Source organism: Dendrobates tinctorius, unplaced genomic scaffold (genome assembly GCF_039654945.1).
Source record: "Dendrobates tinctorius isolate UK_male_01 unplaced genomic scaffold, ASM3965494v1 ptg000160l, whole genome shotgun sequence".
Lineage (NCBI taxonomy): Eukaryota > Metazoa > Chordata > Amphibia > Anura > Dendrobatidae > Dendrobates > Dendrobates tinctorius.
In genome coordinates, this window is record NW_027361827.1 from 17829835 (window position 1) to 17856401 (window position 26567).

At 39.7% G+C, this 26567-nt stretch overlaps 1 protein-coding gene across 1 annotated transcript in view; it reads left to right on the plus strand.

Annotated features, from left to right (window-relative positions):
* LOC141052449 (solute carrier family 46 member 2-like) overlaps positions 1-26567 on the plus strand; it is a 52126-nt gene that overhangs the window by 13463 nt on the left and 12096 nt on the right. The window contains exons 2-3 of the mRNA XM_073549686.1: positions 15004-16063; positions 16878-16961. Of these exons, the coding sequence (XP_073405787.1) occupies positions 15040-16063; positions 16878-16961 (1108 nt within the window). The 5' untranslated portion in view covers positions 15004-15039. The remainder of the gene's footprint in view (positions 1-15003; positions 16064-16877; positions 16962-26567) is intronic.

The window sequence follows — 26567 nt, forward strand, 5'->3', positions numbered from 1 at the left end:
ATATTGTTTCCTCCTATGCATGACAAAGCTAAGAGGTTGAACTCCACCATCTCCAACCTGTTGGCCACGGAAATGCTGCCTTTCCGCCTGGTAGATACAGTCAGTATCCAAAAACTGATGGCTGTCGCAGTCCCCCAGTACCAATTGCCCAGTCACCATTATTTTTCTAAGAACGCTGTGCCTGCTCAACACCAGCATGTCACAGACAACATCACCCATTCCTTGACTAAATCTGTGTCTGCCAGGGTGCATTTCACCACTGACGCTTGGACGAGTAAGCATCTTGCTGACTGGCTAATGGGTGACTCTGGTGGCTGTGGGGGCCGGCGCTGCTCCACAAGTCTTGGAATCCCCAATATTTTGTGGAATAACCATGAATTTTAAAAACAGCTTTCATGCGTCTTGGCATACTTGCCACCAGTCTCTCACACTGCTTCTGGCTCAAACATTTAAGCAGTTCTTTGTTTGATTACATTCCAGAGGTTTTCAATGGCGTTCAAGTCTGGAGAATAGGCTGCCCATGACAGGAGTTTGATGTGGTGGTCTCTTAATTTTTTCCAGAGCTGTATATATCATTTTCCCACAGTCCTGAGGTCACAGAAGTTCAGCGGCTGCGAGAACAGCTTCACTGAATAGAGGTGATGTCACTGATGCTGCGCTCGCTCACAGCCTGACCCGCACTGAACTCTTGAGCGTGGGAAAATCAACTGACATTTTCCCACGCTCTAGAGGTCATCGCAGTTCAGGTAGTGAGGGAGCGCAGACTCATTAACGACACCGCTAGTCACTGAGTCTGCACTCCCAGCATCTCATTCATTCTCCAGTAGTTTGCAGCCAGGATGGTCGCATCTTAGCACCATCCTGTTTGCAAACTGTATATTCACCAGATATGTATTACTGCATGGGACAGAACGACGGACAGGTATGGTATATTGTTGGTTTACTATTTTAAGTTTATTACAGGAGAATGAGGGCTTCAGGGAGTTAGCAGAGGTTGTAAGTATGGTTTAATTAAGAACAATAAAGGAGTCTGTGTGTTTATTTCAAATAAAGGATTTTTAATGGGTGTCTGAGTTTTATTCACTATTTGACTATATGGGATTAGTAATGAGGGCGTCTAATTGACGCATCTTCATTACTAACCTCGGAGCTTGATGTCACAAATGTGACATCCACACCCCAACTATTACCCCATATGCCACCGCCACCGCTTTTTACAGATGCGCCTTTTCTGAGGTGGCTGAGAGCTGGTGTTTTTAGCCGGGGGGGCCACTATCCATGGCCCCTTCCTAGGCTATAAATATCATCTCTCAGCTGTCTGCATATCTATTGCTGGCTATAAATTATAGAGAGACCTCACGTCATTTTTATACTGTACATGAAATAATCATTAATTAAATACATGTCCTTAATTTTGCACACACACTATACTAATTGTATTAGTCACTGACATATATATATATATATGATAGATATATTATATATATATATATATACTGTATATATATGTATAACATATATATATATATACTGCTCAAAAAAATAAAGGGAACACAAACAGCCTGTTGCAAATGGAATAGTGTTCCCTTTATTTTTTTTGAGCAGCATATTATATATATATATTACATATATACAGTATATACACTACTGTTCAAAATTTTGGAGTCACCCAGACAATTGAGTTTTTCATGAAAACTCATACTTTTATTAATCAAGTGAGTTGTCAAATGAATTTAAAATCTAGTCCAGACACTGAAAAGGTTCGAAAAAAGGATTTTTATTTGAAATAATAATTTTCTCCTTCAAACTTTGCTTTCATCAAAGAATGCTCCATTTGCAGCAATTACAGCATTGCAGACCTTTGGCATTCTAGCAGTTAATTTGCTGAAGTAATCTGCAGAAATTTCACCCCATGCTTCCAGAAGCCCCTCCCACAAGCTGGTTTGGCTTGATGGGCACTTTTTTCATACCATACAGTCAAGCTGCTCGCACAACAGCTCAATGGGGTTGAGATCAGGTGACTGCGCTGGCCACTCCATTACAGATAGAATACCAGCTACCTGCTTCTTCCATAAATAGTTCTTGCATAATTTGGATGTGAAATTGGCTCCAATCAAGAGCTGTCCACAAGGCATGGTGTTGCAAAATGGAGTGATAGCCTTCCTTATTCAAAATCCCTTTTACCTTGTACAAATCTCCCACTTTACCAGCACCAAAGCAACCCCAGACCATCACATTACCTCCACCATGCTTGACAGATAGCATCAGGCACTCGTCCAGCATGTTTTCAGTTGTTCTGTGTCTCAGAAATGTTCTTCTGTATGATCCAAACACCTCAATCTTGGATTCGTCTGTCCATAACACTTTTTTCAATTTTTCCTCTGTCCAATGTCTGTGTTCTTTTGCCCATAATAATCTTTTCCTTTTATTAGCCAGTCTCAGATATGGCTTTCTCTTTGCCATTCTGCCCTGAAGTACAGCATCCCGGAGTCGCCTCTTCACTGTAGACGTTGACACTGGCTTTTTGCATGTGCTATTTAATGAAGCTGCAAGTTGAAGACCTGTGAGCTGTCGATTTCTCAAACTGCAGACTCTAATGTACTTGTCTTGTTGATCAGTTGTGCAGCGGGGCCTCCCACTTCTCTTTCTACTCTGGTTAGAGCCTGTTTGTGCTTTCCTCTGGAGGGAGTAGTACAGACCGTTGTAGGAAATCTTCAGTTTCTTGACAATTTCTCGCATGTAATAGCCTTCATTTTTAAGAACAAGAATAGACTGATGAGTTTCACATGAAAGTTCTTTTTTTCTGGCCATTTTGAGAGTTTAATGGAACCAACAAATATAATGCTCAAGATTCTCAACTATCTCAAAGGAAGGTCAGGTTTATAGCTTCTCTAATCAGCCTGTTTTCAGCTGTGCTAACATACTTGCACAAGGGTTTTCATGGGTATTCTAACCATCCATTAGCCTTCTTACATAGTTAGCAAACACAAAGTACCATAAGAACACTGGAGTGATGGTTGTTGGAAATGGGCCTCTATACACCTATGAAGATATTGCATTACAAACCAGATGTTTGCAGCTAGAATAGTCATTTACCACATTATCAATGTACAGAGTATATTTCTGAATCATTTAATGTTAGCTTCATTGGAAAAAACTGCTTTTCTTTCAAAAATAAGGAAATTTCTAAGTGACGCTAAACTTTGGAATGGTAGTGTATATTAATATATATTACATATATATTATATATATTATATGATGTTTTCTAGCTGGAGAAAATAGCACAATAGGCTCTTATCCGAGAAACAAATGATTGATATGATAGTATTGTACTCACCAGATTGAGCCACAAAACAGACTTGTAGAGATATCCGCTGCAGCAGATCCACCGGTCCACTCGTGACCAACCGAAGATAAAAAAAAGGGTAGATTGTGGATTTAATCTGTGCTGCTGAATGAATCAAGGTCCAAAACATGTAGCTATTCAATTGTGGATTTATTCAACGCGTTTCAAAGTACACGACACATTGTGGTGTTCCTAATGAAGAAGTCGTGTACTTTTAAATGCATTGAATAAATCCACAATTGAATGGCTACATGTTTTGGACCTTGAATAATTCAGCAGCGCAGATTAAATCCACAATTCTACCCATTTTTTATATATGATATACAGTGGGGCAAAAAAGTATTTAGTCAGTCAGCAATAGTGCAAGTTCCACCACTTAAAAAGATGAGAGGCGTCTGTAATTTACATCATAGGTAGACCTCAACTATGGGAGACAAACTGAGAAAAAAAAATCCAGAAAATCACATTGTCTGTTTTTTTTTCATTTTATTTGCATATTATGGTGGAAAATAAGTATTTGGTCAGAAACAAAATTTCATCTCAATACTTTGTGATATATCCTTTGTTGGCAATGACAGAGGTCAAACGTTTTCTGTAAGTCTTCACAAGGTTGCCACACACTGTTGTTGGTATGTTGGCCCATTCCTCCATGCAGATCTCCTCTAGAGCAGTGATGTTTTTGGCTTTTCGCTTGGCAACATGGACTTTCAACTCCCTCCAAAGGTTTTCTATAGGGTTGAGATCTGGAGACTGGCTAGGCCACTCCAGGACCTTGAAATGCTTCTTACGAAGCCACTCCTTCGTTGCCCTGGCGGTGTGCTTTGGATCATTGTCATGTTGAAAGACCCAGCCACATTTCATCTTCAATGCCCTTGCTGATGGAAGGAGGTTTGCACTCAAAATCTCACGATACATGGCCCCATTCATTCTTTCATGTACCCGGATCAGTCGTCCTGGCCCCTTTGCAGAGAAACAGCCCCAAAGCATGATGTTTCCACCACCATGCTTTACAGTAGGTATGGTGTTTGATGGATGCAACTCAGTATTCTTTTTCCTCCAAACACGACAAGTTGTGTTTCTACCAAACAGTTCCAGTTTGGTTTCATCAGACCATAGGACATTCTCCCAAAACTCCTCTGGATCATCCAAATGCTCTCTAGCAAACTTCAGACGGGCCCGGACATGTACAGGCTTAAGCAGTGGGACACGTCTGGCACTGCAGGATCTGAGTCCATGGTGGCGTAGTGTGTTACTTATGGTAGGCCTTGTTACATTGGTCTCAGCTCTCTGCAGTTCATTCACTAGGTCCCCCCGCGTGGTTCTGGGATTTTTGCTCACCGTTCTTGTGATCATTCTGACCCCACGGGGTGGGATTTTGCGTGGAGCACCAGATCGAGGGAGATTATCAGTGGTCTTGTATGTCTTCCATTTTCTAATTATTGCTCCCACAGTTGATTTCTTCACTCCAAGCTGGTTGGCTATTGCAGATTCAGTCTTCCCAGCCTGGTGCAGGGCTACAATTTTGTTTCTGGTGTCCTTTGACAGCTCTTTGGTCTTCACCATAGTGGAGTTTGGAGTCAGACTGTTTGAGGGTGTGCACAGGTGTCTTTTTATACTGATAACAAGTTTAAACAGGTGCCATTACTACAGGTAATGAGTGGAGGAAAGAGGAGACTCTTAAAGAAGTTGTTACAGGTCTGTGAGAGCCAGAAATCTTGATTGCTTGTTTCTGACCAAATACTTATTTTCCACCATAATATGCAAATAAAATGAAAAAAAAACAGACAATGTGATTTTCTGGATTTTTTTTTCTCAGTTTGTCTCCCATAGTTGAGGTCTACCTATGATGTAAATTACAGACGCCTCTCATCTTTTTAAGTGGTGGAACTTGCACTATTGCTGACTGACTAAATACTTTTTTGCCCCACTGTACATATATATATGTATATCACATGCATATGATATACATAGATATATGTATATCATATGCATATGATATACATATATATATAAATATATATGTATATATATATTTATATATATTCTATGTGTACATATATTATATATATGTGTGTATGTCACTGACATATATATATATATATGTGTATTCTATGTATATACATCTATTCTTTTGTAAGCTGTCAGTGTTATTTTACAGTAGCCGCACATGAATTGCCGGCTTTTCAAAGGACACCGATGCGTAAAAAATCGGACAGCATGGTGCAAGTGCTGTGCAATTTTTTTCTCTCACCCATTGACTTGTATTGGCGAGTCTCGTCTGAGATGTTACCCATTGAATAACATTGGTCCCAGAGCAATCCGATTTTAATGATCTTAATGAGACACGCGTTCCAACAATGCAAAGCGAATCCCTACCAATAGGGCTCACCGCGATCAGGCAGTGTTAAAACTGATATGCCTTGGAGATCGCAGTCATACAGCAGAAGAGTTGTGAAGGACATCTCTCCAGACTGAGTTTGGTCAATGGTTGTCTCCGCTGAACCCAGCAGTACAGTCCACCACTATTACAGTCCAAAGAAATCTCCTTTGTTCATGCCTAATAAAAAAAATCATACTTTGATAGATCACTGTACTTTTCATATAAAATGGTCTCCTACTCAAGCCTGATTGTCATCCCATTGATTGAAAAACACAAAACTCTAATTGGATCTTCAAATTATCTGACTATTTTAAAAGTTCACATACCTTTGCCACTAACAGACGTGAAATTGAATAATTTTCCTCAATAAAAAATGACGAAGTCTAATACTTTTTAACTAATTTGTTTGATTGGTTTCTTTTTATCTACCTTTAGGACTTGTGTGAAAGTCTGATATAGTTTTAATCACTTAGTGACGGAGCCAATTTTGACTTAACCCCTTCACCAGGGCCATTTTCCATATTTGCATTTCTATTTTTAGCTCCCCTTCTTCCCAGAGCCATAACATTTTTTATTTTTCCATCAATACGGCTATGTGAGGGCTTGTTTTTTGTGGACAAGTTGTACTTTTGAATGACACCATTGTTTTAACCATATAGTGTAAAGGAAAACAGGAAAAAAAATTCAAAGAGCTGTGAAATTGCAAAAACAATGCAATTCCACAGTTGTTTTTTGCTTTTGTTTTTCACCATGTTCACCAAATGCTAAAACTGACCTAGCAATATGATTCTCCAGGTCATTATAAGTTCATAGATAGCAAACATGTATAGGTTGTTTTTTTATTTAATTAGTGAAAAAAAATTCAGTTTGTAAAAAATAAAAAATTGTGTCATATTCCAAGACCCGTAGCGTCTCCATTTTTCAGGATCTGTGGCTTTGTGAGGGCTTATTTGTTGCCCACCGATCTGACGTTTTTATTAATACCATTTTGGTGCAGAGTCGATGTTTTGATCGCCCGTTATTGCATTTTAATGCAGTATTGTGGCAATAAAAAAAATGTAATTCTGTCATTTTGACTTTTTTTCTCATTACACCATGTACCAATCAGATAATTTTTTAATATATATTGGTAGATTGGGTGTTTCTGAATGCAGCAATACAAAATATGTGTATTTTGCTTGTTTTTTTTTAATTGCCTTATTTTGAATGGGGGCAAAAGAGGGGTGATTTAAACTTTCTTATTTAATTTTTTTATATTTTTAAAAACTTTTTTATTTCTTTTTACCTGCCGATCATCCAATCGCCTGTGCTACACAGAGCAGGGCAATCTGGCTATGACAACCACAGGGTCTCCTGCAGACCCCGGATTGTCATGTCAACCCATAAGCGGTGATTTGACACGGGCATTGATGGATGCGATTAATGATGCGTTTGTGGCGCAATCATGTTAAATGCCGCTGTCAGAGATTGACAGCGGCATTAAACCCCTTCATGACATTGGACGTACTATTCTGTCCATGTGCCCTGGGACTTAATGCCCATGGACAGAAGAGTACGTCATCATCGATCAGCTGCGCTCACGAGGGTTGCGCGGCTGGGTGTCAGCTGATTATCACAACTGTCATCTGGCACTATGTGCCAGGAGCAGTCACGGACTGCTCACGGCACATTAACCCCCGGCACACTGCGATCAAACATGATCGCTCTGTTCCGGTGGCATAGGGAAGCATTGTGCAGGGAGAGGGCTCCCTGCGTGCTTCCCTGAGACCCTCAGAACAAAGCGATGTGATCGGGTTGTTCCGAGGGCTTCCTCCCTGCAGGCCCCTGGATCCAAGATGGCCACAGGGTCCTTCAGGGTCCTGCAGGGAGGTGGCTTCTCAGTGCCTGCTGAGAACAGGTGCTGAGAAGCTGCCTGCACTGCCTGTCAGTTCGCTGATCTGACACAGTGCTGTGCAAAGTGTCAAATCAGCGATCTGACTTTGCATAGTAATGTCCCACCCTGGGACAATGTCTAAAAGTAAAAAAAAAAAAAATTAAGATATGTAAAAATAATTTTTAAAAAATTCCTAAATAAAGAAAAAAAATTTTCCCCAATAAATTCATTTCTTTATGTAAATAAAAAAAAAAAAAATTACACATATCAAGTATCGCCGTGTCCATAACGACCCGCCCTATAAACCTGTCCCATTAGTTAACCCCTTTAGTGAACCCCTTAAAAAAGGCAAAAAACAATGCTTTATCATCATACCGCTGAACAAAAAGTGCAATAAAAAAATAAAAAAGTTATAGCTCGCAGAATAAAGCGATGCAAAAATAAAATTTATATAAAATTGTTTTTATTTTATAAAAGGGCCAAAACATAAAAAAATATATAAATGAGGTATCGCTGTAATCGTACTGCCCCAAAGAATAAAACCACTTTATCGATTTTACCACACGCGGAACGATGTAAACGCCCCCCCCAAAAAAATGAAATTCATGAAATGTTGTTTTTTGTTCATTCTGCCTCCCAAAAATCGTAATAAAAGCGATCAAAAAATGTCATGTGCCCGAAAATGATACCAATAAAAACGTCAACTCGTCCCGCAAAAAATAAGACCTCACATGACTCTGTGGGCCAAAATGCCACAAATATGGAAATGCCAAAATATGGAAAAATTATAGCTCTCAAAATGTGGTGATGCAAAAACTATTTTTACAATAACAAGCGCCTTTTAGAGTGTGACAGCTGCCAAACATAAAAACCCGCTATAAATAGTAAATCAAACCCCCCTTTATCACCCCCTTAGTTAGGGAAAAATAATGAAATAAAAAAGTGTATTTATTTCCATTTTCCCATTAGGGTTAGGCTTAGGGTTAGTGCTAGGGTTAGGATTGGGATTAGGGTTAGCGGTGTGTTGGGGTTAGGGTTGGAGTTACAATTGGGGGGTTTCCACTGTTTAGGCCTCTCCAAATCAGGTGCTCTCCAAATGCGACATGGCGTCTGATCTCAATTCCAGCCAATTCTGCGGTGGAAAAGTCAAACAGTGCTCCTTCTCATCCGAGCTCTGCCATGCGCCAAAACAGTAGTTTACCCTCACATATCAGCGTACTCAGGACAAATTGCACAATAACTTTTGGCGTCCAATTTCTCCTATTACCCTTGGAAAAATAAATAAAATTGGACCTGAAATAATTTTTTTGTGAAAAATAGTTAAATGTTCATATTTTTTAAAACACCAAAAATTCCTGTGAAGCACCTGAAGGGTTAATAAAATTCTTGAATGTGGTTTTTTACACCTTGAGGGGTGCAGTTTTTAGAATTGTGTCACTTTTGGGTATTTTCTATCATATAGACCCATCAAAGTGACTTCAAATGAGATGTCGTCCCCCCAAAGAAATGGTGTTGTAAAAATGAGAAATCACTGGTTAAATTTTAACCCTTATAACATCCTAACAAAAAAATGTTTCCAAAATTGTGCTGATGTAAAGTATACATGTGGAAATGTTACTTATTAAATATTTTGTGTGCCATATCTCTGTGATTTAAGGGAATGAAAATTCAAAGTTGAAAAATTACGAAAATTTTCAAAATTTTCACCAAATTTCCATTTTTTTCACAAATAAACACAAGTCATATCAAAGAAATTTTACCACTAACATGAAGTGCAATATGTCATGAGAAAACATTGTCAGAATCACCAGGATCCATAGAAGCATTCCAGAGTTATTACCTCATAAAGGGACAGTGGTCAGAATTGTAAAAATTGGCCCGGTCATTAACGTGCAAACCACCCATGGGGGTAAAGGGGTTAACATGTTAACAGCCATGGGTGGATCATGATTCCACTCATGGCTGTTATGGGCAGCTCTGGATGCCACATTAAAGAGGGAGAGACGACATGTGCCATACATATACGGCACATGTTGTGAAGGGGTTACTGACAGGCCAAATTTTAAAAATCTGACTAGTGTCACTTTATGTGACAATAACTCTACAACGCTTCAACGTATCCCAGTGGTTCTCAGACTGTTTCTTCATGACATGTTGTACTTAATGTTAATTGTAAATTTTGGTCGATATGATTTGTATTTATTAATGAAAATATCAAAAAATTTACCATGTCACATTTGACCCTATTTTGGAAACTACACTCCTAAAGGATCTTTTCCAGGGGTATAGTGAGTATTTTGAACCTTCATTTAATACACAGAATTTGATAACATTAGGATGTCATATTGAAAAAGTTCATTTTTTTTTCACAAAATCTTGCTTAAGCCACTAATTTCTCACTTTTGCAAGAGAAAACACCAAAAAGTGGACCCACAGTTTGTTACCCACTTTCTTACCCCACATGTAGTCAAAAAATTCTGTTTGGACAAACAATAGGATTCGGAACAGAAGGGGCACAATTTGAATTTTGGAACACAAATTTGGCTTTATTTGGAATAGATTGTCATATTTGCAGAGCTTGTGTGGTTCAACAGCAACAGAAAACACCCATAAATGTCTTTTTTTATAAATTATACCCTGTAAAGTAGTTTGATAGCACCATTTTTTTGCAGGTGATGCCACACAAGTTTGAAAATTTACAATTTGCATTTGCTTTTTATCTGTCACTTTCATGAATCTTTTTTGTACACACCTCAAATTTTATTACACTAGTTTTTGTAGTAATTGTCGGTGTACATGTGGTACCCTTGGTGACGAAATTTCGTCATTAGTTCCCAGACAATTTTACCTGGGATGCCTCTGGGGCAGTTTGGTGGGTTAATTTGATGGTCGCTACCTTCGTAAATTGGAAAGGTGCATGTGTACCCTGTTGTGCTCTAACACATTTTGTTCAATTTTATACCATATTTGGGTCTCTTGGAGGGGATAAATTGGTGGATGACAGATTGCCCTTGAAATTCATGGGGGACTTGTCGACTGCAACATTTTGCTCATGGGCATATGAAATTATAAATTTAAAAATGAATCTTGTAGGAGGGAAATTATGGATCTCAATTTGTTTAGGTAATCATAGTTGGGGTCATTTCTTGGGGGGACTTGGGAATTGTCATTAAAATGAAGGAATCTCATTAGGGCTTCAGAACAGGCACGGATCATGACAGCTGTAAATACAGGGCTTCTGTGGACAGATTCTGTTGCCCAGTAGGAACAGAACATGGATTTTTTTTCTTTACTAAACCCATGTTGAGGGTAAGGCCCAATTGTTTTTTTTTATTTCAGAGTCATTTGTGGGAATCTATGAATGGGAATGAAAGGTAGTGGGGTTTTTATGAAATATTTTGTTGGGCATATACATTTATTTGGTGGGCAATTCATTGTAGGACTTCTGGGCTAACAAAAATTTGGAAATATTCAAAAAAGGTAAAATTGTTGACATCTAATTTTATTCCAGGATGGATGAAAAAGGGGGAATTTGAGGGGAAAATGCATTTTCGCGATACCATAATGGAGGGGAGAGTGCAGAATTTGGTCCTACTTTTCATGACGATTCAGCAGTGATGACTGACTACAGTATCATCAGGCTGTGGGATCCCATGGAGAAAGAGTAGTCGTCATTGTCTGAAAACTGATTCGGTTTCACTGTCGGAGCAAAACAAGGAGTACACCTGCTACACCGTGAATATTCTATGGGCCATTATTTTATTTTATACGAATGGCTGACAAAAAAAATCTAACCTAATCTAACACTACAAAGCCTAAACTTATCTAACATTAGTAAACCTAACAAAACAGTAGTCATTTTTCTTTTACTTTTGAAGAAACCCTAAAGCGTAACCCTAACTCTAAAACCTAACCCTAACCCTAAAACTTAAAGCATAAGCCTAACCCTAAAGCCTATGCATAACCCTAAAGCATAACCCTAACTCTAGCTAAAGGCAAAGAAAGAAAGAAATAATTATAAAATAAAAAAATTTAGTCTGACTAGGAGAATGTCAAATATTGGGCTTTTGATCACTGTGATAGGGTCTACCACAGTAATCAAAATTCATAATAGGAATAATCCCTGCTGTGGCCGGGTGCTGGCTGGCAGATCTCAGCAGGTGCACTGTGCATGTGTGGCACCCCTGAGGCTTCAGTTGCCACAGAGGTACTGCACCTTCTCCTAAGGTGTGGTGCCCCACCATCTAGGTAGGCTGGGGGCTCCCTTCCGCATTCCAACACCTGCACCCCACACACAGGATAGTTCAGTAGGGACCCATCCATGCTTTATACTGGAAAGGTAATAGGGTGCCTTTTGTGGTCCCTGGCTTCGTAACACGAGAGGTGGTGGGGAGGCGGGTGGAGTTAGATATAAAAGAGAGGGAAGGTGTAGGATTACAGATCAGTCCGCAGAAGAAGGCAGGCAGAGTAGGAGAGGACAGCCACTCGGTGAGGAGTGGGGATCCCTGGAAGAAGGGATGGAGGAAGGTGTGCTGCAGCTGCCCCAGTGAACTGGGCCGGCTGGTACAGGAAGGAAGAGAAGGAGAAAGAGACGTAGACTGGAGACTACAGATTCCATAAGAGAGATAGAACAGATCGGAACGAAGGAGAATAGAAGGACGGTGGGAAGCAGGTTGAGAAAGAGAGAGAACCCTTCCAGTCCAGAGCGCAAAGGCCGGGGCCCGGTCCCCGAGGTTGATTGGATCTTTATGTCCGGCAACAGACACCGGAGGAGTAGTGAGCCACTAATGCCTTACTCCCATCATAGACTTGGGACACAACAGCACTTGGATAGTGAGCCGGGACGCAGTGAGGAGTCCCCAAAGCAGGCTACAGCTGTCTGTCATACAAGTAAAGACTAGGAACACCTAGAGAGAGGCATTCCAGTGTAACTGAGTACTGGAGTGCTTCGCACCTAAAGGCGCATTGGAGGAGTCGTTCAGTAAGGTACATGTTGGTGGATTGTGGAAGGAAGAATCCTATCCTGCCTGGAGGTTGGCTGAAGCCCTGACCTGGAGAACACAGTATGGAGGCAGGCAGTGGAGTGAACTGCAAACAGTGAGTAAAGCTTTGGAACCGCATACTCGGGTGTCCTCCAGTTATTCCCGCACCACTACACCTGGGTACCAGCCTCCATACCATTCTGCGCCTCTCCTCATCCATTGCACCTACACTGCCCTGGGACTACGGCTCCACCTGTGGGGAGCTACACCATCTTTGCTGCACCATACCATCAGTCCCAGAGAATCTGCATGCAGCGTTGGCTCAATATCTTACTTGCCAAACACCACGGGTGGCATCACGAACTATTCTAATAAACTTTAACACCATTAACATCACCGCCATTGATATTGGGCGCCCAGGGCCACGGACTGGGTCACCGCTGCTGTGACACATTCCCACCTTGACACCGGCCTGGTACCGAGTAGCCCGCTGCCCTGGGTGTGGGAGGGCGACCCACATGCACCTGCCATTTTGCTTCGGGAACAGGAGGAATAGGGCTGGGGGATGGTGGATCTGGTACTAAGGTACCTTGGAGTGCCTGGGGACATCTTTTTTTTTTCCTTTGACATATTAGAGGAGAGAGAAATTATTTTTAAATAGGACTTCACTTTTTTTTAACTTGATGGCTGTTATTAGTTTAATAATGGTGATCACTTGTTTGGGACTAAAAAAACCCGGCCCTGATCATGTTCTCCAAGTGTCTCAACTATCCCCTGTAGCTGAAACCTCATAGATTTTTCTGAAGCTGAGGGGCGCTTTTCACTTATTTCTCAGTGCTGTTAAACAGCGGTGCTGAGGAATAAGGCCCCTTAATTGTCACGATTAAAAGGCACATTGGCAGTTGTTTAGGGGCTAAGGCAAATAAATGCAGAAATATGGAAAAATTTGAAGAGTTCACAAATTTTCAAACTATACTGAATGTGTAGAAACTAAAAAACCTCTTTAATACCTATCTTTTAATTACCAACTGAAAACTTTTTAGTTTCAATTTAAAAATATTCTAATTTGGTAATAAATGCTCTGGACTTCTAAGCCAAAGTGCACCTACCATTTTTTTGCAGGATGGTGCTCTCCGTAAACCTCCTGAAAAGTGCTAAACACTAAAAAGAAGGAACAAATTTACTGCAATGTAAAAACAACTTGCTGTGCATTTATTCAAGGGGTTGTCCATTACTAGGACAACCCCTTCTTAAACTAAATATTTGGCCCCTATAAAATAATAAAGCTTATATTCACCTCCCGTGGCGACATGGTTCCCATCGTGTCAGCATTCACTCTCCTCAGGACTATGATGCAGTGTTGTGACATGTGATGCCCAATCAGCGCTGGCGACACTGTCTCCACCTTCAGACAAACTGAACACGAAATGGAAGCCTTGTTATTGTAGTGGACAAACCCTTTAAGTCTTAAACCCTTTAAGTCTTTTGAGCTTCTTTTAACTGCTTCAGACTTGGAAACCTGAAAATCAATTAAAAGAGGTGACCATCCTTCAGGGGGCTTCCAATAAGCTGTATGCCGTTATGGTGCACAATACATTGTACGGGTGTGAATGGCACCTCACGCAAGCCTTATCCATGTGCATCTATAATACATGCCCCTGCATATGGATACTAGGCATATGGTTGTCCATCAGTACTTTGCCCCCATGCTGCCTCCGCCTGTTATCTGCACTTTGCAGTATATTGGCATTGTGAGCAGGTATCGGTAAGTATGGCTATGTTTTCTGTGATGTTTTTTGGATTAGGTGTACTTTTTTCGTGAAATGCTGTTTGGATGCACTAGCAAATGAAGTCACTAGGTTTGATATGCAAGAAGTCACTAGGTTTGATATGCAAATTGCCTCTTTAGAGAGGAAGAGAATTTGAACTGTATAGCGCCACCTGTTGGAAGTAGCGATTCTACAAGTCATTATCAACCTTTTAATGAGTCTTGCGATTGATTTAGGATAAAAGCCAAATCTGAATCTTAATTTGCAGGCACAGTGTTTATGGCTATTGGCCCTTGTCAGTGCAAAGTATGAGAATGGATTTGGCTAGGTGAGAGACTCTGGACCGAGATTTAAGGGGTAACATTTCTCCTTCTGGAGAGTGACATACCAGCTCTGGCATGCCAAGGTAATGAGAAACGTTACCCCTTAGACCTCAGTCCAGATTTTCTCACCTAGCCTTTATAGGATCAGATCCCCATCACAGTTGAGTACAAGTGGAGGAAAACTCAGTGTTATCAAAATTCCACAAACTAAAGTTAAAAAAAAGTCCATCCCTGTCATACCGAGGGAATTCCTCAGCTCCGTTAATGATATGTATTTGGAATTTTTCTTATAATTTATGTTGCCATTCTTTTGTTTTTCTCTTGTGATAGGTCCTCTTTAGACTAATTATCTGCAATACTACAGAGATGTCTCGGATGTGGATTGAGCCAGTAGTTGCAGGGGATCAGGTTGCAAGTTCCTTCTATGACACGGCACTGCTTATGGTAGTAAGGAATTATTACAACACATCCATCAACAGCCAAGAGGTTCCATCCAACTTTAGTAGAGATGACATATTACAGAAAGCCATCTTGAACTTCTACATGATTTATAACCTCATCATAGGATTAACGCCTCTTCTGTCTGCCTATCTCTTAGCAAAAATTGCAGACAGGACGAGCAGGAAAGTCACTATATGTGTTCCTTTGCTCGGATACCTCCTCTCAAGAATGTTTTTGTTGTTTGTCATCATCTGGGAATGGCCGGTGGAAGTGATGTTTGGATCTGCAGCACTGAATGGTTTAACAGGCTGGTTCACAACCTATTGGTCCGGTGTTATGGCTTGGGCTTCTTCATGTTCTTCTGAAAGAAGACGATCTCTTAAACTTATTATTATTGAAATGGTGTATGGATTAGCAGGATTTGTAGGTAGCTTAGTATCAGGATATTTATTTGTGTTTTTACATATAACGAGCCATCAAGGAACTATTCTTATGTTCTGTAGCATTGGTGGCTACGCATTTTGTATCCTATACTGCATTTTTGTTATGAGGACACCAGAAGATTATAATTCAGAGGCCACCAGAGTTTTAAAAGCCTCTAGAAATAGAACTGTACAAGAGGACAAGACGGAAAATTCTGTTCTTAAAACACCATCGAAGCACATTCTTATTACATTGTTTGTCAGTGCAATACTTTTTAATGTTGCTTCTGCAGCAACTAATGATATAATCAATGTGTTTGTACTAAAGAAGCCTCTAAATTGGGGTCCCGTAGAAGTTGGCTACGGCAATGCCGCTGCTTACATGACCTACGTCACCAGCTTTCTAGGAGTTCTTATTTTTTCGCGATTTACAGGTGATTTGGGATTAATTACTATTGGAATCATTTCGTTTGGTTCCGGACTTATAATCATGGGCTTTGTGCGCTCAACATATATGTATTATATTGGTAAGTATTTATCATTGAACAGTGCAACAATTCACACACACAGATATTCAGATATAAGCTAGAGTAATAAGAGGACCTGCATAACATTATTGGAAATTGTGCATATGAAATTTTAGGCTATGTTCAAATGTTGCATTTTTTCTGCATTTTTTTCAGCAGCCAAAAACAACTCTTTGCAGTAAAAAACATTCAAATTGCCTGTTTTTCATAGTTTCTACAGCATTTTTACTACTTTTTTTGCTGCGTCTTTTGGTGTGGATTGTTTGTGTGATTTGTCTGCAATACATGTTTAATAACGCTAGTTTTATCCATCAAAAATGCTGCAAAAAGTTGCATTTTTGCACTCATTACTTTCTATGGGTGAAAAAAAAGCTGCAAAAACACTGAAAGAATTGAGATGCAGTAGATTTCGAAAACTCTGTAATTTTCCAATTCCGTCAAGGAAAAAAAAATGAGCATAAGATTTCTGAAATTTCATAGCTTTTGCTGGTACTGTAAGAAGCAACTCTTAATTTGCATAACAAGCTGCAAGAAAATTAAGCAAAAATGCAACGTGTCAACATAGCCTTTTCTACACTTTTGCTTTATTTTTCCAGATAGCAAGATGTTAGCTATGTTCCATGAACGTTCCATGCATGACTTTATATCCTAAATTATTTATGGACAAGTGTTTACTGTGCTTTCCTTTAATTGAATATTTAATAATAATTTGAATAATGACATTTTTGCTCAGCTGAAAATTAGGAAAATATATGCTGCACTATTCTTCTCAATTATTTTTGCACTGATGTATATTTTTTAATATACTTCTCAGCTCGACTAGTGATGATATTTTCATTAATCCCTACACCAACCGTCAGATCAATGATATCGAAGCAAGTTGAAGGCTCCTCATATGGTAAGATGTCACAGTGCTAAACATGAATTGTTACACTATAATGCAGGCAAAACACATACATTTTAGTCCATTAACCCCTTTACCCCCAAGGGTGGTTTGCATGTTAATGATCGGGCCAAGTTTTATAAATCTGACCACTGTCCCTTTATGAGGTAATAACTCTGGAACGCTTCCATGGATCCCGGTGATTCTGACATTGTTTTCTTTTGACATATTGTACTTCATGTTAGTGGTAAAATTTCATTCAAATAACTTGCATATATTTGTTAAAAAAACAGAAATGTGGCAAAAATTTTGAAAATTTCGCAATTTTCCAACTTTTAATTTTTATGCCCTTAAATCACAGAGATACGGCACACAAAAAACTGAATAAGTAACATTTCCCACATGTTTACTTTACATCAGCACAATTTTGGAACCAACTTTTTTTGGTTAGGAAGTTATAAGGGTTAAAAGTTGACCAGCGATTTCTCATGTTTACAACACCATTTTATTTTTAGGGACCACATCACATTTGAAGTCACTTTGAGGGGTCTATATGATAGAAAATACCCAAAAGTGACACCATTCTAAAAACTGCACCCCTGATGGTACTCAAAACCACATTCAAGAACTTTATTAACCCTTCAGGTGCTTCACAGGAATTTTCTGAATGTTTTAAAAAAATGAACATTTAACGTTTTTTCACAAAAAAATTACTTCAGGTCCAATTTTTTTTATTTTACCAAGGGTAACAGGAGAAATTGGACTTCAAAAGTTATTGTGCAGTTTGTCCCGAGTATGCTGATACCTGATATGTGAGGGGGAACCACTGTTTCGGCGCATGGCAGAGCTCAGAAGGGAAGGAGCGCCGTTTGACTTTTTCAATGCAAAATCGGCTGGAATTGAGATCGGACACCATACCGCATTTGGAAGAGCCCCTGATATGCCTAAACAGTGGAAACCCCCCACAAATGACACTATTTTGGAAACTAGACCCCCCAAGGAACTTATCTAGATGTGTAGTGAGAACTTTGAGACCCCAAGAGCTTCACAGAAGTTTATAACGTACAGCAGTAAAATTAAAAAATCATTTTTTCCACAAAAATGATCTTTTCACCCCTAATTTTTATTTTCCCAAGGACCCCTAAAGTTATTGTGCAATTTGTCCTGAGTACGCCGATATCCCATATGTGGGGGTAAAACACTGTTTAGGCGCATGGCAGAGCTCAGAAAGGAAGGAGCGCTGTTTGACGCAAAATTGGCTGGAATTGAGATTGGACACCATGTCATGTTTGGAGAGCCCCTGATGTGCCTAAACAATGGAAAACACCTACAAGTGACCCCATTTTTGAAACTAGACCCCCCAAGGAACTTATCTAGATATTTGGTGAGAACTTTTAACCCCCAAGGGCTTCACAGAAGTTTATAACGTACAGCCGTAAAATTAAAAAATCATATTTTTTCCACAAAAATGATCTTTTAGTCCCCAATTGTTTTATTTTCACAAGGTAACATGAGAAATTAGACCACAAATGTCATTGTCCAATTTGTCCTGAGTACGCTGATATCCCATATGTGGGAGAAAACAACTGTATGGGCACACGTCGGGGCTCGGAAGGGAAGTAGTGAAGTTTTGGAATGCAGACTTTGATGGAATGGTCTGCGGATGTCATGTTGCATTTGGAGAGCCCCTGATGTGCCTAAACTGTGGAATCCCCCACAAGAGACCCCATTTTGGAAACTAGACCCCCCCAAGGAACTTATCTAGATGTGTGGTGAGCGCTTTGAACCCCCAAGTGCTTCACAGAAGTTTATAACGCCGGGGCGTGAAAATAAAAAATCACATTTTTTCCACAAACATGATCTTTTAGTCCCCAATTTTTTTATTTTCCCAAGGGTAACAGGAGAAATTGGACCCCAAATGTTGTTGTCCAATTTGTCCTGAGTATGCTGATACCCCATATGTGGGAGAAAACTACTGTATGGGCACACGTCAGGGCTCGGAAGGGAAGTAGTGACGTTTTGGAATGCAGATTTTGATGGAATGGTCTGCGTGTCATGGTTCGCTGTGTTTGCAGGTTAGGTGGTTTAAGAGTTAATGTGGAGGGCCTCTCTTTGGGATCTTGGGAGGGTTCCTATAGCCATTCTCTGTCGTTTATACTCTGAGCTGATTGTGTCTGACCCTGTTCTGCCTGTGCTTCGTGCCTATCTTTGTATGCCTGCTTGGATTTTGATCTGGTCTCGTCCCTGTTAAAGTCCTCCATCTGCTGATTCTGTACCTTAACACCCTCTCTGTGCATGACCTTTTGGCTACGTCTTGATCTCCTTTAGGTTGTCCCTGCTGTACCTCGCCGCCCGCTCTGTGTATGACCTTTGGCTATGTCCTGACCTCCCTCTAGCTGTCCCTGCTGTACCTCACCGCCCTCTCTTTGTATGACAATATTGCTTTGCTGCATTGTCTACTGTTTCTTCCTCTTCACCGCTGCATTCCTGTGCTGCTGTCGGCTCCCAGTGGGACTTTGCTGTAGCTCCGCCCCTTTCATTTCATCCACTCAATGCTGACTTTTATTCCCCATTGACTTGCATTGGGGTCGGGTTTCGGACAAAACTCCAACTTTTTTTGCCCTAGTCGGACCAGTTTCATCTAAAACAAATTTTGTTTCATGAAACCCGATCCGACTAAAGTCGCTCAACTCTAGTGGTGAGCACTTTGAACCCCCAAGTGCTTGACCGGTATTTATAACGTAGAACCAAAAAAATTAAAAAAAATTGTATTAATTTGCACAAAAATGATAATTTTGCCCCCAATTTTTTATTTTTCCAAGGGTAACGCAAGAAATTGGACCCAAAAAGTTGTTGTGCAATTTGTCTTGAGTACGCTGATACCCCATAGGTAAACCTCTGATGGGCGCATGACAGAGCTTGGAAGGGAACAAGCACTGTTTGACTTTTTCAATGCAGAATTGGCTGGAATTGAGATCAGACGCCATGTTGCATTTGGAGAGCCCCTGATGTGCCTAAACAATGGAATCCCCCAATTCTAACTCCAACCCTAACCCCAACACACCCCTAATCCTAATCTCAGCCCTAACCCTAGTCCTAACCCTAACCCTAGCCTTAACCCTACCCCTAACCCTAATGGGAAAATGGAAATAAATACTTTTTTTAATTTTATTATTTTTCCCTAACTAAGGGGGTGATAAAGGGGGGTTTGATTTACTATTTGGGGGGGTTATGTGTGGCAGATGTCACACGCTAAAATAGTTTTTGCATCACCACATTTTGAGAGCTATAATTTTTCCATATTTTGACCCACAGAGTCATGTGAGGTCTTATTTTTTGTGGGGCGAGTTGACGTTTTTATTGGTACCATTTTCTGGCACGTAACATTTTTTGATTGCTTGTTATTCTGATTTTTGGGACGCAGAATGAGCAGAAAACAGCATTTCGTGAATTTCCTTTGGGGGGGCGTTTACACCGTTCCGCGTGTGGTAAAATTGATAAAGCGGTTTTATTCTTCGGGTCAGTATGATTACAGTGATACCCTAATTATATCTTTTTTTATGTTTTGGCGCTTTTATACAATAAAAACAATTTTATATAAAAAATTATTATTTTTGCATCGCTTTATTCCGTGTGTCGTTACGGACGCGGCGATATTAAATATGTGTATTTTCATTGTTGTTTTTTTATTTACAAAAAAAAGAATTTATTGTGGATTTTTAAAAAAAATTATTTTTACATATGATTTTTTTTTACTTTATTATATTGTTCCAGTGTAAGACAATATAGTAAAGTGCCAGATCGCTGATCTGACACTTTGCACATCAGTGTGTCAGATCAGCCATCTGCAGGCACTGCTGGAAGCTTTCTCAGGAAAGCTTTCTGAGGAAGCCGCCTCCCTGCAGGACCCCGAAGGTGCCCGTGGCCATATTGGATCCGTGGGACTGCAGGGAAGGAGGCCCTTGGAACAGCGCGATCACATCGCGCTGTTCTGAGGGTCTAGGGAAGCACGCAGGGAGCCACCTCCCTGCGTGAATCTTCCCTGTGCCCCCTGTACACTGCGATCATGTGCTGGGTTTCAGCTGTGATAATCAGCTGATACCCGGCCGCGGTCAGCGGCACTTACTATCCTGTCCATGGGAATTAAGTCCCAGGTCACATGGACGGGATAGTAAGTCAGATGGCAGAAAGTGGTTAAATTAGCAAAAACACATTCCAATACAAAGCAATGAAAACAAGCCTCCCACTAAAAGTGGACAGGCACAAGAATGTATAGTTTAAAATATATATTTTATTTATATCCCAAGGATCATAGTGTTATAAAAATTAATTAATGATGATGCCTGTTGTCAAAACAGATCAAAATTGGTCCCTAATAATATACATTACCATACAAATAATAATAAAGCTAGGCAATGCCACTCAAAGATTTTATAGATCATAAAAAGGAATTTTTGTAAACATAATAACTCATAAGATGACCACGCTCCAGTGGTGTTGGACCTTAAATCCACTCAGCTTTTTACCAGGGAGTGCCACTGGTGGTTGAATGAGTTCCTAATTAAGGTCCCAACTATTCGAAAGACTTTATTGAACCATCTCACCAACTTCTTCCATTTGAATGAGGGCTCGGTTGCTTCCCCTTCAGTTCTGTGGGAGGTACATAAAGCCGTCATGAGAGGGTACTGTATCAAAGAAGGTTCCAGATTTTAAAAAATGCTAAATTTGAATTTAATAAATAATCTTCTCAATTATCTAGGGAGGAAAGTAGATTGGTAGCCTCAACCTCTGTAAGGGATCTAAATAATGTTGTGGCAATTAGGAATAAACTCAAGGACCTCTCAATGCGGAAAGTGGAAAAACTCCTTCTTTATACAAAACAAAAATATTATGACAAGGGTAATAAAACTCACACACTCTTGGCTAGACTACTGAGAGATAAAACCCTGAGCGCTCATTCCCATGTTCTGAGAGGAGCCGATGGCATGATCCACCATAACCCAACAGTAATTTCGGAAATATTTTATAATTTCTATAGAAAATTGTATAATTTACAAGATTCTTACTCTATAAATAAGGCTGGCAGGAATGGGATAATGAAACTTCTTATCAAAATTGAAATTCTTAGTTCTTTCTTCTAAGGCCTTGCCGTTCCTTAATCAACAGGTGACACAGGAGGAGGTGGTGGACATTATATAGGAACTTCCGTTAGGTAAATCCCCGGGTCCTGACAAGTTGACGTATTTATATTATAAATCCTATGCAGAGGAGCTTTCTTCCCATGTGGTCAAACTATTTAACTCATTCCTAGAGGGTGTCCCATACCAGATACGCTAACTCATTCTTACCAAACTCCAATATATTGCTCAAAATACCATACAATTGTGTTATTAAATTCTGATTTACAAACATTCACTCGTATATTGGCTAATAGATTAAATTGTTGGCTCCCTCAACTTATCCATAAGGACCAAGTGGGATGTGATCCTAATCGTTGGGGGGGATAACACTAAGGCCTTAGACTTAATAGAGGTTGCTAATAGAAATAAATTGCAGTCTATCATGCTGAGCTTGGACGCAGAAAAGGCGTTTGACCGTCTTAATTTGTCTTTCCTATTTCAGACACTGAAGGTTTTTGGCTTCTCGGGCCCCTTGCTAACAGCTATAGGAGCTCTTTATATTTCCCCTACAGCCTCTATTAAACTTCCCTTTATTTCTTCTCCCTCATTTAAAATATCAAATGGTACCCGCCAGGGCTGGCCTTTATCCCCCCTATTATATGTCTTATGTATTGAATCTCTAACGGAAATGATAAGACAAAATCCAAACATTTCGGCAATTGAGGTACGGAATAAAGTGTTTAAGATCTCCCTATTCGCAGACGATGTGCTTTTAACCCTAATCAACCTTAATATTACTCTGCCTAACCTGATGGAAGATATAAAAAAGTATGGGGAAATATCGGGATATAAACTAAATACTCCAAAAACAGAAGCCCTCCAATTAAATATTCCTCCTGATGCACTAGATCATTTAAAACTAAATTTTAAATTCAGATGGAAGTTGAAGGCATTTAAATATCTAGGAGTTAACCTGTCTTCTTCTTATGGTAACCTTTATACCACTAATTTTCCACCACTTTTGAGTGCCTTAAAGAAACTGATGGATAGATGGAAACCACTCTTGCTCTCACAAATTGGTCATAGTACTTCAATTAAGATGTCCCTCCTTCCTAAGTTACTTTATTTTTTTGAGACCTTACTGGTCAGAGTCCCCATGTGAGTGAACTTGAATCCATTCAGGCAGCTATGCTGAGGTACATTTGGAATGACATGCATCAACGGATATCTTAGCATATCCTTGTCTCTCTCAAAATGCAGGGGGGTCTATCAGTTCCTGATATTATTAAATAACTATTGGGCCGCTCACCTACGTAGAATTCCCTCGTGGGCTTCATTATGGGCATACAACAAATGGACAGAAATTGAAAAATTATGGTTAGCTCCATCTCACCCAAACTCACTATTATGGTTAAATAAGTCCATTAGAACCCCAGAGGGTCTATTGGGTACTATACGGCTCACGAGGAAGATTTGGCTTTCTTGTATGAGGAGGTTTACTTTGGCCTTCCCTAACTCGCCATTGATTTAATTAATATTTCAACTCCTGTTGCCAAACAGTTTGGACCATGCGATGGCTCACCCCTGGTCCTCTGCAGGTTTTTTTAGGTTTGTGGACCTTATTAGATGGGGACACGCTGGAGCTCCTGACATTTGATGAAGACAAGTCCAAGTTTGCTATTACTAATAAAGAATTTTACCAGTGCTTACAGATCAAACACTTCGCCTCTTCGTTTTATGGACCTTCTGGGGTCTCTCTACAGACAGAATTTGAGAGTATCTGCAGGAAAGGGTCATTGACTAAAGGATTGATATCAGACATAAATAAAATATTGAGTTCTTCTCAGGGAGGGCAATAATTGAAACATTCCTACATGTTCAAGTGGGAATCTATTCTGGGAAGGGGACTATCGACTGAAAGCTGGAATATTATTTGGGATAAAGCAGCCTAGTCTATTTGCACTTTACAAGGAAAATCAGTATAAAATTCTAATGTTTTGGTATCATACTCCTGACCTCCACAGATTGAACATCTCAATTTCAAATATGTGTTGGCATTGTGGCTCTGATGTAGGCACACAAGTGTCATATTTTTTGGTCTTGTCCTGGGATCATGGGTTTCTGGGAACAAGTGAGAGTGTTAATTTCCAAGGTTCTATATGTAAAGGTGGGACTGGAGCCGACTATACAGCTCTAGCAAAAATTAAGAGACCACTTTCAAATGTTCAGTTTGTCTGATTTTTCTCTTTATATGTATATTTTTAAGTAAAATGTAAATTGTTCTTTTAGTCTATAAACTTCTGACAACATGTCTCCCAATTTCCAAGCAATAAATTTTGTATTTTTTTTCTGACAAACAGAAATGGTCAAAATTAAGAAAAAAAACCCAGTGCTTTCAGACCTCAAATAATGCTAAGAAAACAAGTTCATAATCATTTAGAAACAACAATACTAATGTTTTAACTCAGGAAGAGTTCTAAATCAATATTTTGTGGAATAACCATGATTTTAAATCACAGCTTTAATGCGTCTTGGCATGCTTGTCACCCACCAGCCTTTCACACTGCTTCTGGCACAAAAATTTAAGCAGTTCTTCTTTGTTTGATGGCTTGTGACTATCCATCATCCTCTTTATTATATTCCAGAGGTTTTCAATGGGGTTTAGGTCTGGAGAATGGACTGCCCATGACAGGGTTTTGATATGGTGGTCTCTTAATTTTTGCCGGAGCTGTATATCTGTTAAATACTACTCCTAAGGGGATGCGGAAAAATTTAGCGAAGATGTTATTACATATTCTCAGTGGCTAGGTGCCTGATTGCTCTTAACTGGAAACAAATCTCCCGCGCCTCATATCAGCACTTATTATATAGAACTAATGACATCAGAAAAATGTAATATATGACGGCTCTTTTGAATGCAAGAGTGGATTGTTTTGATTCTGTTTGGGCTCCTTGGGATTACTTCTGGGCTCAGAGAATTGACTAGATTATCTTCTAAATGCTAGGTCCATTCTCTTCTTGGATTATTTATTGCCCTCTTTTTCTCTCTTTCCTTGACGTGTGTGTCTTGTCTCTTTGTCCGTCATAAGAGGTTGTATTCATGATACTACTGTTGGGGGAATATTGGGGATTTATAATACCTAGCTTTGCTCGGTATATTGAATACCCATTGGCTCAGCTTATAGTTTGCATCTGAACATTCTATAATTTTAGGGAGTTCCTCCCTATATTGCTTTCCTCATTGCCCTGTCATTGTTATTTAATTTATTTCTTATGCGTCTGGATGTAAATGTATGTCCGGATTAAATTCCATTTGTTAAAATTTGTAAAATCTTAATACAAATTTACAGTTTAAAAAATCAAACATAAATTCAGCACAAACATGGTACGAATATCACAAATTCGGATTCGGCAATCATTTTCAAAACATATTCGCTCATCTCTAGTGTTCAGTTAAATAAAATTATTCATTAAATGTGTTTACAAAAAGAAGTAATATAAATTACTAATACGCTTCAATTATCACATTCCCTGGCCTTCAGATATTCCATCCAGTCCTGGTTCTGCAGTTTCAGCACCACATCAGTACTATGTGTGTAGTCGGCTGGCTGACTGCTCATTTAACCCCTTAACAACTGCAAATACACATTAAAATGGTAGCTGTTAAGGGTCTTTATTCTCTCATTGCTATTTTAAAATGATGATCAGGAATAAGCGATAAGCAAAAATTGCCCCCCAGAGTCTGAAAATCTCCAAGGACTCAGCTACCTAGTGTAGGTAAGACCCTGGAGAACACGATCATGTGATCACCGTTATGAACGGCAATTACGTCTAAAAAAGTATGCCCGCTATTAAAATCATTTCTCTCTCTTCTGACGTGATATACATGTCAAAGGAAAGAGAAATTATGTCCCCAAGCTTCCCCCCCCCCCCGATACCTCTGCTTCCTGCTCAGTCACCTGGCCCTCTGCCTCCTCTTCATGAGAGGAAAAAATGGCGGTCGCATGCGAGATCTTCTGCCCATCAACCAGCAGCAGCAGATTATTTTTTCCTATTGGCTCCTTTTGATCACTGTGATAGAGTCTATCACAGTGATCAAAAGCCAATACTTAGTATGTCATCCCTCCCTTAGTCAGATTATATTTTTATTTTATAATTTTGATTTATTTCATTCTTTGCCGTTAAGGATAGGTTTGGGATTGGGTTTATTGGGTTAGGGTTTTTCAAAAGTTAAAAAAAAAATTATAACGATATAACATCTAGTGTTGAGTAGAAGTGCTCGTGCTTGCATCCGGCGCTCAGGTATGCTCAGTTATTGCAGGAGATCGAGTGTCATGCTCTAGTTTCAGCCCCGCATGTTTCGCGACCATTAAGCCACCCAAAAAATAATATGCAGTGATTTATTGCCATACACGAGCAATGTTTTTTTGGTGTCTAACAGCCATAAAACATGTCACTTGAGCACCCACGATACTAGGTGCATACCAGAGCTCCCGATGCA